Below are 12,657 nucleotides of genomic sequence, written 5' to 3'. Positions count from 1 at the left end.
TTACAAAAACAAATGTTTCATTCAAGGGCTTTTTTCCCAACTTCAGTACAGTGACAGATTTCAGAATTACCAAAACAGCCAACAGACTAAAGATGAAGACATTTCAGGCAGGTAATATCCCAGAACAAGCAGCTCTGAACATACCCATGAAGATCCAACAGCTTACCCTCCACAGGTAATCCAGCCCTATCAACTCCAAGTCATCCATCATGTACGCCCGGCGTTTTGCCACTAGTTTGCCCTCCCTGCAGTTGACTGCCTTAAAGAATCGTTCAAAGCATTTCATCCCGTTCTCTGTCAGCAGTGAGGGGTCGAGCTGCAGCACATTGTTCTCAAAGAAGTCCTTGTTGATGTCAGGGTCAAGATCAGGCTCGTCCCCCATGAGTTTGGAGTACCATTTGAAGCAGGCCTCCCGATCACACAAGAACACCGCATTCTCTGCCAGGCACTTCCAGATCTGCTTAGCCTGAGGTGCGCACAGCCAGAGCTGCCCATCTTTCAGTAAGAACCTGAAGGACGAGGGTATTTAGTTCTTTAGAGAGTATAAGAACTGGCTGTTTTCATAATTGACCTTTGGGTTCAGACCAAATTAATTTAATTACAAGTTTGATTGGTGTGAAATCAGTTTTTTGAATACACAAATCTTCCCATTTATGACATAATTTGCTTTTAATAGTACACTAGTCTAGTACACAAAGAACATTTCTATGTGTGTTTAGCTTTTGGTAATAAAATCAAAGGGATGGAAAAACAAGCAAAAATGGGAAGTGGAAAAACATTCAATTTTTGCCACATTCATTACCTAGCTACAGTTATAAACAGTTTATGTAGAATAGGAAGGCTGCTTGTGAAGAATAAATACCTCAAGAAATTAAGCCGTTCCTGGACCTCCTGAACATGACTATACCGACTTCCTGGCCTAACCGTCTGAGGATCAAAGTCTGCATGTTCTGATAAGACATAAATGTGAGCATTACCATATGCTTAACATCATGGGCACAATAATAATATTGCCAAGACTCACAAACCTTTTGAGAACTGCCTCATATTCTCCATGTATGCAGACAGGTTCTCTGCTACAAGAGTGACCAGTGCATGGTTGTGCTGCAGTTGGTTGATTAGGTCATGTCGATAGAAGACATGTGGGCTCCGCTGGGTTTGACTGTAAAAAAAGAAAGAAAAACACATCACTAAAGCAAAAACAACTGAATAAACTTTCCTTCCCATTAATTATTTGTATTATGTCAATTATATTGCAATTTCTTCACCTAAACCGTAAGACAATGAGCTTTATTAGTATATATAAAATACCATTTCCTTGTCCCTATTCGAATGCTTAAATTTAAACAAGAGAAGCAGTATCCCGAGACGCCATCAAAGCAAAGGCAGAAAAAGAATTTGTCTTCACATAAAACTAATTGCATACGGTTGGAAAGTATTGGAAAATGTGAGTTCAGCTTTCCTCTGTAATTTTATTTTCTTTAACAGACTCACATGTTTAAAGCATCCCAAAGGAAGAGTATACCAAGTACAGCAGCACTCTTACTGTAAGAAGCTTTAGACACATGAATCTTGTACATGGACACTGATTGGTGATTTGATTAGATGGTGCAGGAGACACCAAGCAGATTACTGATTTACTGAAATTCAAAAGCAAACTTAAGCTTTAAAATTAGTTAGAATAATCATAACGATAATATTTCCCAAAATTAACTGTCCACTTACCCATCTAAGCTCTTTAGTAAGTTAATAGGTATTTTCTTTCTGAAAAACAACAGGGATGTGTACGATACATTTGCTACATTTACATGCTCTTCCTAAAATGTGTAGATGAATTTCATGCAAATTCTCCTTGAATATGAGCAAATAAGACCAAAAAAAAAATCTTTTGTCCACTTATTTTTGTGCACTAAAACAGGTATCAATTGCTATTCATGGCTTAAGTTGGCTGAGACCAGTTGCATTACCTTAAATTCTGGGGGGCTTCTCCAAAGAGGCTACAGATCTCCCGTATTTGCTTCAGTGCAGGAATCACCCATTTGTCATTAGTTCTTAATTCTTCAATGAACCTGTCTATCCACTGCATCTTCTGTGTGTCCCTGTCCTACAGAAGAGGAAAACACTGTTTTTAATTTAACATCCTCAACTGTTTACCCATCCTCACATTGTTCCAAATGAACAAAACATCAACATGACAGTTTTAATTTGAAGGTGAACAATTTAACTAAGGTTTCTCACGGTACCTGGGAGCAGCTATAGTCCAAAATCTTGATATGAGCACTGAGGGCCTGATCCATGATATCCACAGGAACATCATCACTATGGGCCAAATTCCACAGCAGATTGAGCACTTTGTGAGCCATTACACCATCCTTATCGTCCTCTGCTAGTCGACGAATCAATTCCAGTAACTTCTCTCTCTGCTTTTTACTTGCATTAGTCCAGCTCTCCTATAAACCATAAAATGAACCCGTTGAGAAAAAGATTTTGCAGGGCACACATAGAAATGCTGAGTCCTAATGAAACATCTATAATGCATGGTCTCTATATGAATAACATTTTTTTAATGAATAAAATTCTAATTTCCAGTTCATTATGAATAACCTTGAAGCAGTCGAAGAGATGGTCCAGCTGTTCAGGTGAGAAATCCCACGCCAGCTTTGCGAGGAGATCATGAACATTCTTGACAATAGCCTCATGTTTCCCAGCCTGAGGATAAATATACCATTATCAGACAGTTTGCCTCAAAGTTTACTAATAAAGAATACACTTAAGAAGGGCTGCCAAATGTGAAAAATTGCATTAAAACTTATAATCTCATTATGTTTATGGGTTAATGTTTTGTTTTGATTGGTAATATTGTAGACACTGTATGGCTTTGTGTGAATGTCATCAATGTTCTTAAAATGTACTTAAACTCATTGTTTCCAATTTTAATGCTTTATGGGATTTTAACAAGAATGTAAGAATGCCAAAAAAAAAAAGATTTCATACAACATACATTAAATTACACAGGAACTTGAGATTGTCACTCACCTGAGCAGCCCAGATGTTGTCCAGGTCCTGAAGTGTTAAGGCCTTTTCTTTGATGACGAATCGCAGGATCTTCTCCAGTTTCTCCACATACTGTGGCTGATGAAGGCTGTCTCGCAGCACAATAGACAAAATGTTGTTCTGCTGAATCCATTCCTGTGGGAAATAATTACACAGATTTGAACCAACAATTTATTTTGACTCCATTTAAGCCCTTCGCATATTTCAATGACAAATTCAGTTTGCTCAGTATATTTAATGATAACCTGGCCTTACAAGGTTCAGAACATTCTCTGGTTCAACAACTGTTAAGTACTGAAGCATGACTTACTGCCATGCGCTCTGCCGTCAGCCACTCCTCCTCTTCAGGATTGCCATGACGATGGGTGTAGTAGGAGACACTCGAAATCACCTTGTTTACTTCATTTAGTGCATTCATTTTGCCATTAAAAGAAGAAATCTGTAATAACCTGCAACACAAAAAGATAAATGATCAAGAACAATCATTTAACCTAATGTCCTACGTCTTGAAAATGATTTTAGCTCATGTTCAGCTCACCTAAGAATCATTTTTAACCTAAATATCTCTAAATTCTTCACGGTTTCCTCTTGTCCTGGTACGCGAGAAGCCAGGTTCTTCAAAGACTTGATTATCATAGACAGGGCATCGTTTTTGGCTTCGTTCTTTGCTTCCTTTTTTAATTCCTCATCTGTGAGGTTTTCTAGAAACTGGGGAACCATTTCTATGATGGGAAGGAAGTACTTCTTCACCGTGTGCAAAGTGAGAAACTCATAGCACTGTCCGAAAGGCCTGCAAAAAAACAAGTACTCAAACAATTACTAAAATAAACTCCAGCCTTCAAGCAAACTGGTCCAATGCGTTTGATTCTCCTTACTTAATGAGTGCAGCGATGATCTGAACATTCAGAGCTTGGCCGCTCATGAATCGATCATGCAGAGTTTGAAACCCGTTTAAGGTGCCGAATTTGTTTATTAAATCCACCAACCAGCCCTGCAAGAAACAAATAAACAGGAAGTTGTCAATACAGGATCAAAACAAAACGAAACTTTTTTTAAATTAAAACTGAAGATTCACAAACACATAGTTGATGCATAAAATGTCCATGGATTTTTATAATCAAGTTAAAATACAGCTAAAACATTTTTTTTATAGGAATGCATAAACTAAAAAAATTATATTTCAAGGGATACTTCACTGCTTTTTCATATTAAACTATGTTATTCCCTTAACTAAAACGAGTTAATACATACCTCTCTCGTCTGAGTGCATGCGCTTAATCGCTCTGACGCGCAGTGACATTCTGATAGCTTTTAGCTTAGCCCACTAAACCCAGTTAATTCATTAGGTACCAAACAGAGATCACGAATAGTTGAACGATCAAGTATAGTGACACAAAATAAAATGTGGTGCTTTTCTAAACGGATTAAAAAGGAGAAATATAACTCTCTCCCTAACTCTCTCATTTCTGTCAATAGGGGGGATGGGGAGATGTGGGGGAGGATGTTTCAGGCGGGACTTTTTACTGCGCTGAGTCGAAGTACTCTCAGAAGTGCTATTCTGCCATGCATTATATTTCTCCTTTTTAATCGGCTTAGAAAAGCGCCACATTTTATTTTGTGTCACCATACTTGATGGTTCAACTATTCGTGTAACTGTATTTAAATAGGGAAAACGTGGAGGTGTTTGGTCGCTTCTAACTTGATCTCTGTTTGGTACCTAATGAATTAACTGAGTTTAGTGGGCTAAGCTAAAAGCTATCAGAATGTCACTGCGCATCAGAGCGATTAAGTGCATGCACTGAGACGAGAGAGGCATGTATTTAACTCGTCTTAGTTAAGGATATAACAGTTTAATATGAAAAAGTGGTAGAGTATCCCTTTAAGTTTAACCATTTTATAACATCAATTCAACAATTTATAAATTGAAGGTTTCGTAAGTCCAAAAGTTTCATCTTTTTCCAGTGGCAAACATCCTCTCACCTTGGGAGATCGAGGGTCAGGTGGACGGGCAAACAGCTCATCCTCAGCTAGCTGAACCCCAGCAGGCACCGTCTCAGAGGGCCGAGTACCATTGTAGATGTGGAACTTACAGTGGGGGTTTGAAGCCATTGCCAAGAGCTCAAGCAGAGGGAACCAGTCCTGAGAAAGCTTGGTCACACACAGCTCCACCAGTCGGTGGGCGTTGTTAATGATGCACCGCTGTTGAAAGAATGAGACGGAACATGTCAGGCCAGAAACGTGTCTCCTAGAAGTGTGGAGTATGTTTTAGCTCTAAAGTACACTAAAATGCAAATGTTGTTGAAGTATTTTGATTTACAGTGAGTAGGAAGTCTTTAAACATAAAAACAATCTATTTTGCAGTGCCATTGAGGCTGATCCTAGAGCAGCCATTGAAGGGCTAAAACGAGCCTTATACGAGAATGATGACTCAGTGCTGTGTCCTAATACTGCCTCTGTTTTACTGAAAGGAGCTCTTTGATCAAAGCTTTGGCATTTCAATCAAACAGCCAAGTAAGATGAAGGCAACCAAAATAACATTACTTCTTTGGGTGGCTGTGAAGAAATGTAATTAATTCTAGAGAGGACAGACCTGACAGCCAAGTGGTTAGTAAAACCCTTTAATGTGCAAACAAAAAGACAAAATGTGTTTCTGAAATAGGAGGCATGATGAAAATGCCACCATCAAGCAGGTTGCGGGACTTACATGGATCTCAAATTTCCATCCACTAACAGCCTCATCTGTCAGTATTTTCGTAAAGGATATTGTCAAGCCATCTCTGAAAAATCTCTGGCATGCTTCACACTTGACATCAATTCCTGGAGATAGAAATGAAAGAAAAACCTATCAGAGGCCCACATTTAATGAGGCTGTATAATTCCTTTGAGAGCAATAGTGAAAGCTTAAGATGGCGCAGGTAAAAGGTAATACAGCTTCTGATACTCATCAGCAAAACAAACAGCTAATGAATAAAGCAAAAATATCAAATGACAAACAAGAGCTAAAAATAAAGCATTACCTTTTTTACAAAGATCTATAGCAGCTTCAAGAAGAACTTCTAATTCACCCTTTGGCAAAACTGGAACGACCCAGCGAGGTCTGTACATAAAAAACAACATAATTAGTCTACATAAAACATAACTGATAAGACACAGATGTGCAATCTCACCATCATCAGTGGATAATAGCTTGAATAAATATCCTTCATATCAACTTCCTGGCCGTTCATCTCCAGTTCTCCTGATTCAATTATACACACAATTTGAGCAAATCTAGAATAAGAACCCTAACCTGTTGATCATGTCATCCAGCTTGGCCAGTTCAGTGTGAGGGAAAGCTGGCTCCTCCTCCTCCAAGGGGGTGGGACAGTCTCCCTGACCCTGCTCATCTGGAGGGCTCACTGGGGAGTTCTCGTTGGATGAGTTGGGAGAGGATGTCTACAATGCAAACAGTTCAGAGATTGAGGAAGTGCATGACTCAGAAACAAAGATAACATACTGGGTCATTACTCCAAACTTGGAGAGCACTATTTAAGTGGCCTCATTAAAATGGTTGTAAAAGATGACATGAAATGATGTTTGTAACACTTGATTTCTGTAATCTTTGGATTTACAATGTAGTGTGGTTGATTTTACTAATCTGGATTTGATTGGTCCATTAATTGTATGCAATGACATTATTTGCTCTATCCTGCACAACTTCACGTCGGCTAAAAAAATGCTTTTTTGAGAGTTACAATGTTTTGATTGAGAACTATGAATAAAAGGAAAATATTTACTTTATACTGTTCAAAGGTTTGGGACCAGTAAGATTAAGAAATTAAAATTAAATAAATAAATGAAGCATTCAATTGATTAAAAGTGACAGTAAACCTAATATGAAATTATTTAATATTTCAAAAATGTATATTCAAAATATCCTGAATATCGGAATTTTTGTTCCGAAGTTACAATTCAAATTACATATAAGTTACACATAAATAACATTTAATTTACTAGAGGTTCTAACAAAATGTCAAACGGTGATAATTTAATTCGATTTTTTTTTTAACTCACTCAAAAGACTTCACTTGTTTTATTACGGGATGAAGCAGTGTTTTTTGATAAATCTCTTGAAAGAATGATTCAATGACAATCTAATTTAAGTCCATGTAGCCACTAGTGGTGGGAAGTTCGGATAATTTTACTAACTCGGATCTTTAAAATCTCGTTCAGCAAAATGAACCAATCTTTTTTCAAGTCATTTCGTTCATTTAAGCAGAATCTAATTAAAATGTTACATGTTACATTTTTTAACACATTTAGTACTTTTGGAATAAAAAATAAACTATAAGCTAATGCAGTCATGGCTAAATATTATATAATTATTATAGGCTTACTAGCTTAAAAAAAAAAAAACTATGCACTTATTTGTGAGGAAAGTTGTGAATTAACTATTTCTGTATCCAACACGGCGGTCACGACATGTGCCAAAAGAACGAGACTCAGACCGAAGACTCAAAAGAACAAATCATTTCTGTTTCCGGTACAGACTACATAGCCCTTTCTAATATGGGGCTGGGACTTGATAAACGATTGACTCAAACCCGGACTCGAAAGATGAACTTATCAATTCTGTTTCCTGTCAGAACATATGGGATGCTGGGCATACGCTGTCAACACAAAATGAACGAATCGCTCTCGGAGAAAACCCGTCGTTCTCGAGTCATATTAAAGATTTGTTCAAAATGACGACATCACTAGTCGCCACCTACTGGTGCTCCAATGTAATTGATATCAATATTTGAAGTCCTTTTGATTCATCGCTAAATGTACATCAGTGTTTATATCTACACTAAAACTTTTACAATATAACAGAAATAATGATACTGTGTGGGTGGAAACTATTCATACCAAATGCAGATTTGAATGTTCCAGTGTGATTTAGTCAAACGTTTAATAGACAGATAAAATCGTTGTCATCTAGCAATACTTTTGCGTGTTTTTTTAATCAAGTAGATTAAACTATTCATGGTAAGAGAACATGGTAAAATCAGTTTTCTTTTTTTTGTTATTAATTTACATACCGACAACTAAAATGTTGTATTTGTTGGTATATTTGAGGGTTTTTTTTTTTAAATGTACCTTTTTCTAACACTATGTGGTTTAATTTACATCAAAAAACAAGAAAGCCATACTCAACAAACTTAAACCACCTTAATGATGCAGGTGTTTTAGTGACTGGATTATCTTTTAAATAAGCAAACAAGTATGTTTCCATGTGAGGGATTAAAAGCATGACAGTGTAAAGAAGATAAAGCAGCTATAAGATGCTCAGAGTCAGTTTCCTGTGCTGTGTCAATGGATGCATGTGGGCTGGAGCTCTGCATGTAGAGCTGAATGGAGCCTGCGGAACTTGGGAAATGTGGGGGTGTGCTGGAAAAGGCTCCTTCTGCTTGGCTGACCTACATAGCCAGTTTGCTTCTCATGTCTAGGCACTACACATTTCTAACCAACTGGTGTGCTTTTCTCTGCCAGGCGTCTAATCTTCATTGATTCCTGTCTTTTAACATGCGCTCGTCGAACGCAGGTGTAATAGATAACACTGCTGCTGTCTATCCCTGGAGAATAACAATTGCCCTCTGCAACAAAACCAAAGGGAGCTTCTTGCCTTTTCATGGTCATAACGCTGGGCATAGGCGGAGTTTTTGTGTGCGTGTGTGTGTGTGTGTGGGGAGGAGATACCAGAGCCAATTAATTCCATTCCTTGACACCTCAATCGGAATTAAAATAAACCGAACGCAGTTTTAATTGATTTGAGAGGGGTGGGATAAACCTTTTCATGAATTGCTCAAACGAAAAATTCCACCATGTAAATGACCTGATTCGATGTGAGTGTACACCCTGAAGATTGTGCACCGCACTCACACCAGACTATAATGTTGACAAGAGAAGAGTTAGTTTTTCTGAGGGCTTCAGTTAAAGGGTTACTTCACTGCTTTTTCATATTAAACTATGTTATTCCCTTAACTAAAACGAGTTGATACATACCTCTCTCGTCTCAGTGCGTGCACTTAATCTCTCTGACACGCGGTGATGATCTGATAGCATTTAGCTTAGCCCACTAAGCCCAGTTCATTCACTATGTTACCAAACAGAGATCAAGATCAAACAGAAGTACCAAACACCTCCACGTTTCCCCTATTTAAATACAGTTACACGAGTAGTTGAACGATCAAGTATGGTGACAAAATAAAACATGGCGCGTTTCTAATCGGATTAAAAAGGAGAACTATAATGTATGGCGGATTAGCACTTCTGAGAGTACTTCGCCTTAGCGCAGTAAAAAGTCCCGGCCGAAACATCTTTCCTCACACCTCCCCCTCACTCTCTCATTTCTGTCAATAGGGAGATGTGAGGGAAGATGTTTCGGCCGGGACTTTTTAGTGCGCCGAGCTGAAGTACTCTCAGAAGTGTATCAACTCGTTTAAGTTAAGGGAATAACAGTTTAATATAAGAAGGCAGCGAAGTATCCCTTTAAATGAAACCCTTTTTATTTCATAAGAAGTTATGAAGATAATGTTGGAATAATGACACAGACATAGCCTGGCTACACCCTCTCATCTTGACAGCGTTTGTCCCAGGCACTTTTTACTTCAACTGCACCTGACAGAAGAAATTTTTCCGAGATGATTATTACACTTTACAACAAATAAGTAGCTTTTTTTTAAACCGTGTAAGTCCAGGTGGTCGTTGAGAGTTGCTATGGCAACCGTGCAGTGTTAATTTTGACAGCAAATTCAGATTTAGTCTTAGTCTTAGTCTTTTGAATAACACACCATTTAGTTTTAGTCCCATTTTAGTCATCTGAAATCTTTTAGTCTTAGTCTAGTTTTAGTCGACTAAATATCATAAGAGTTTTAGTCTTAGTCTCACGGGTCGGTTTGTATAACGTTTTAGGTTCACGGTTTCAGTACGGTTCGGTATTTGCTATGTTCACAGAATAAAGGACTATTAAAAATAAAGAAAATAAGAACAAATAACTTAAATACAAGCAGTAGCACAAATAAATTCTATTGAGCAAAGATACTGATAAAATGAACAATGCATTTCCTGTTTTTCAGGTAGGTCTAATGTTAGTTTTAGGTAGAGAAATAGAATAAATAATCCAATGTAAATTAACTACATATTTAACTGTTTAAATGAAAGATTAATCCTTATTAAACTTACACAAGCTATTCAATCAAGAGCAGTGAGTCCTCATATTTTCTTTGACATTAAAGGTTGCTGCCCCTTTAAGACAGGGGAATGCGTCGTCTTTCTCGACTGTATAAAGTCCTCTTAAGGCATATTCCGACTATGTCTGCTTGGATACTTAACAAGATGGACATGTTGACATACTTTTTGTATGAGTTTGTCCGTTCAAGCGCAAGACTCGAAAGATAACTGAATATTTGCGCGCTGTGGGACGCGTGCGCGCTCTCGGATGACAGATCTTCACACAGCGCGTGCGCGCTCTCATTCGCGTCTTCTGGCGAATATACCCGTCCCGGGTGAGGACGGCGAAATGACTGGACAAACGGCAGCACTCATGTATTGAACACAGTTTACAAAGAGAAACCGTTTTGCCAGTTTTTCTTTTATTATCGCTGTTGTAGTGTAGCCTATCACTGAGGAGCCAGCACGTGTATCCATCGACAGAAACATACATAAAGCATTATTTTCAAGTTACAACCCATATCAAAGATGCGTCATCATCAGATGTGAGATGAACCGCGGTGCAAGTGCGTTTTACACGGCACCCCGGTTGGGAAACGCTGGTCTAATCAATACAGGTCAGACGTGGTTTTCTTTAGCTTTTATTTTATTCCAAGTTTAGCAGCCAACCGGAACATGGTGGTTTATCTGATAAAATAAACTTGGCCAGCGTGCTTTGGCATGTATTTCTGGATGAGTCGTCTGTAAATGTCTCTTCAAGTTGGTGGTGTTTTTCCCAGCGATTCATATGTGAAATGTGACCAGATGTCAATTCTTGTTTTTCGTCCTGCCCCTGACATTTCTGTTCTGTCTTTTCTGTGTAACTGCTGCTGCGTTTGTTTAGCTGTTGCGCGTGCATTTGCCGCGGCTTTTTAAAATGGCTCTGCTGCTTCTGCATAGATCAACCTACCCTCAAAGATTCGCTCTGATTGGATTTCTACCCAACACGGCCCACAAAAAGAGTACTTATGATTGGATCTCTTCTCCATTCGTCCCTCCCATATATTTTCGTCTCATTTTTATTCGTTGACTAAAGTGTCAGTTATATTTCGTCACGTTCTTCGTCATCATATCTGACTTTTTATTTAGTTTTCGTCCGTGAAAAAGGTTAGTTGACGAATATTTTTCGTCATAGTCTTCGTCAACGAAATTAACACTGCAACCGTGAACACATTCCAGCTGCTAGAGAGTACAGCATCGACTTTTTTGATGCGGTGGACAAACTGTATGCACAATGAACATATGCCTGTTACAATAACAAATTTTGCTGGACGATAAATTGGCCAAGAAATTATTGCGATAAACGATAATAATGTTGTTCTGAGACCATTTCCATCTAAAGCCCCGTTTCCACCACAGGAACTTTACCCAGGAACCAGGAATTTTGGGTGGTACTTTGTGTGTTTAGACCGCAGGAACCAGGGTCTAAATGAAGTTCCGGGTAAATATTTCCCCCTCCAAACGGCCCTGCTCGAGAGGTAGTACTTTTTCAAAGTTCAGGAACTTTCGAGGCCGGGACTTGGGCGCTGAACATGCTGATTAGTTTAGCTCACGCAGCATTTTATTTCAACGGGCATTTTTAAAAGTCTTTTGCGAGGTTTGGTCTCGTTCAGTAAATATTAGTCTTGCTCTGTCTGATAGCGCGCGCCGCGTTCGTCTCAGCCATCTCACGTGCAATGTCTGTAATAGCTGATAACAATATACATTGTCATTTTAAATCTAGCTTTACAAGCTTTCTGAATATGCTGCAGAATCTGCATATTAGTGCTCTTTTCTGTCGTTGTTAATTGCCTCTTAGTAAACCTATACATAACCAGCAAAAGCAGCACAGCTTGAATCTCTTCCATACTCGTTATTAATTTTTTTTCACCATGTAAACGACCTGACCGATTACTATAAGTGTGCGTCCTTACATGACGAGACAGCGCACGCCGCGCTCATGTTGTCAAGAGAGGAAAGTTAATTTTTCTGAGGGGTAAACTTTTTATTTCGTAAGTTATGAAGATAATGTTGGAGTAATGACACAGCGTATATTGCCCCAGGCAGTTTTTACTTTAACTGCGCCTGACAGAAGTTTTTTTTTTTTTCTGAGATGATTATTACACTTTACAACAAATAAACAGCTATAAATAATTATATAGCTGTATTAGTCCTGGTGGCCGTTAAGAGTTGCTATGGCTACAGTGAACACACTCCAGCTGCTGGAGAAAACAGCGTTGACATTTTTGATGCGGCAGAAACTGCATGTGACAAAATGATTGCGATTGAAAGTCATCACATGTAAACACCAGATCGTTTTCGATAACGTCTCATGTAAATAGTCCACTAAATCTTTCAATCGGTACACACAAAAATTATTACTGTCCGTCA

The 12,657-nt window shown here is 38.4% G+C and overlaps 1 protein-coding gene across 7 annotated transcripts in view; it reads right to left on the bottom strand.

The window, feature by feature from the left end:
• usp9 (ubiquitin specific peptidase 9) overlaps positions 1 to 12,657 on the bottom strand; it is a 39,621-nt gene that overhangs the window by 18,515 nt on the left and 8,449 nt on the right. For 4 of the 7 annotated variants that reach the window (XM_067444075.1, XM_067444073.1, XM_067444071.1 and 1 more), the window contains exons 3-17: positions 6,344 to 6,489; positions 6,072 to 6,151; positions 5,759 to 5,871; positions 5,035 to 5,253; positions 3,930 to 4,045; positions 3,593 to 3,844; positions 3,365 to 3,503; positions 3,037 to 3,189; positions 2,605 to 2,709; positions 2,244 to 2,450; positions 1,968 to 2,104; positions 1,726 to 1,764; positions 1,029 to 1,162; positions 863 to 950; positions 167 to 509 (exon numbers count right to left, since the gene is read on the bottom strand). In XM_067444075.1, the coding sequence (XP_067300176.1) occupies positions 167 to 509; positions 863 to 950; positions 1,029 to 1,162; positions 1,726 to 1,764; positions 1,968 to 2,104; positions 2,244 to 2,450; positions 2,605 to 2,709; positions 3,037 to 3,189; positions 3,365 to 3,503; positions 3,593 to 3,844; positions 3,930 to 4,045; positions 5,035 to 5,253; positions 5,759 to 5,871; positions 6,072 to 6,151; positions 6,344 to 6,489 (2,271 nt within the window). The remainder of the gene's footprint in view (positions 1 to 166; positions 510 to 862; positions 951 to 1,028; positions 1,163 to 1,725; positions 1,765 to 1,967; positions 2,105 to 2,243; positions 2,451 to 2,604; positions 2,710 to 3,036; positions 3,190 to 3,364; positions 3,504 to 3,592; positions 3,845 to 3,929; positions 4,046 to 5,034; positions 5,254 to 5,758; positions 5,872 to 6,071; positions 6,152 to 6,343; positions 6,490 to 12,657) is intronic. The other 3 variants (XM_067444076.1, XM_067444077.1, XM_067444072.1) reach the window with 1 other exon arrangement.

Source organism: Pseudorasbora parva, chromosome 5 (genome assembly GCF_024679245.1).
Source record: "Pseudorasbora parva isolate DD20220531a chromosome 5, ASM2467924v1, whole genome shotgun sequence".
In the NCBI taxonomy this organism is placed as follows: Eukaryota; Metazoa; Chordata; class Actinopteri; order Cypriniformes; family Gobionidae; genus Pseudorasbora; species Pseudorasbora parva.
This window is presented reverse-complemented; position numbering and strand designations above follow the sequence as displayed.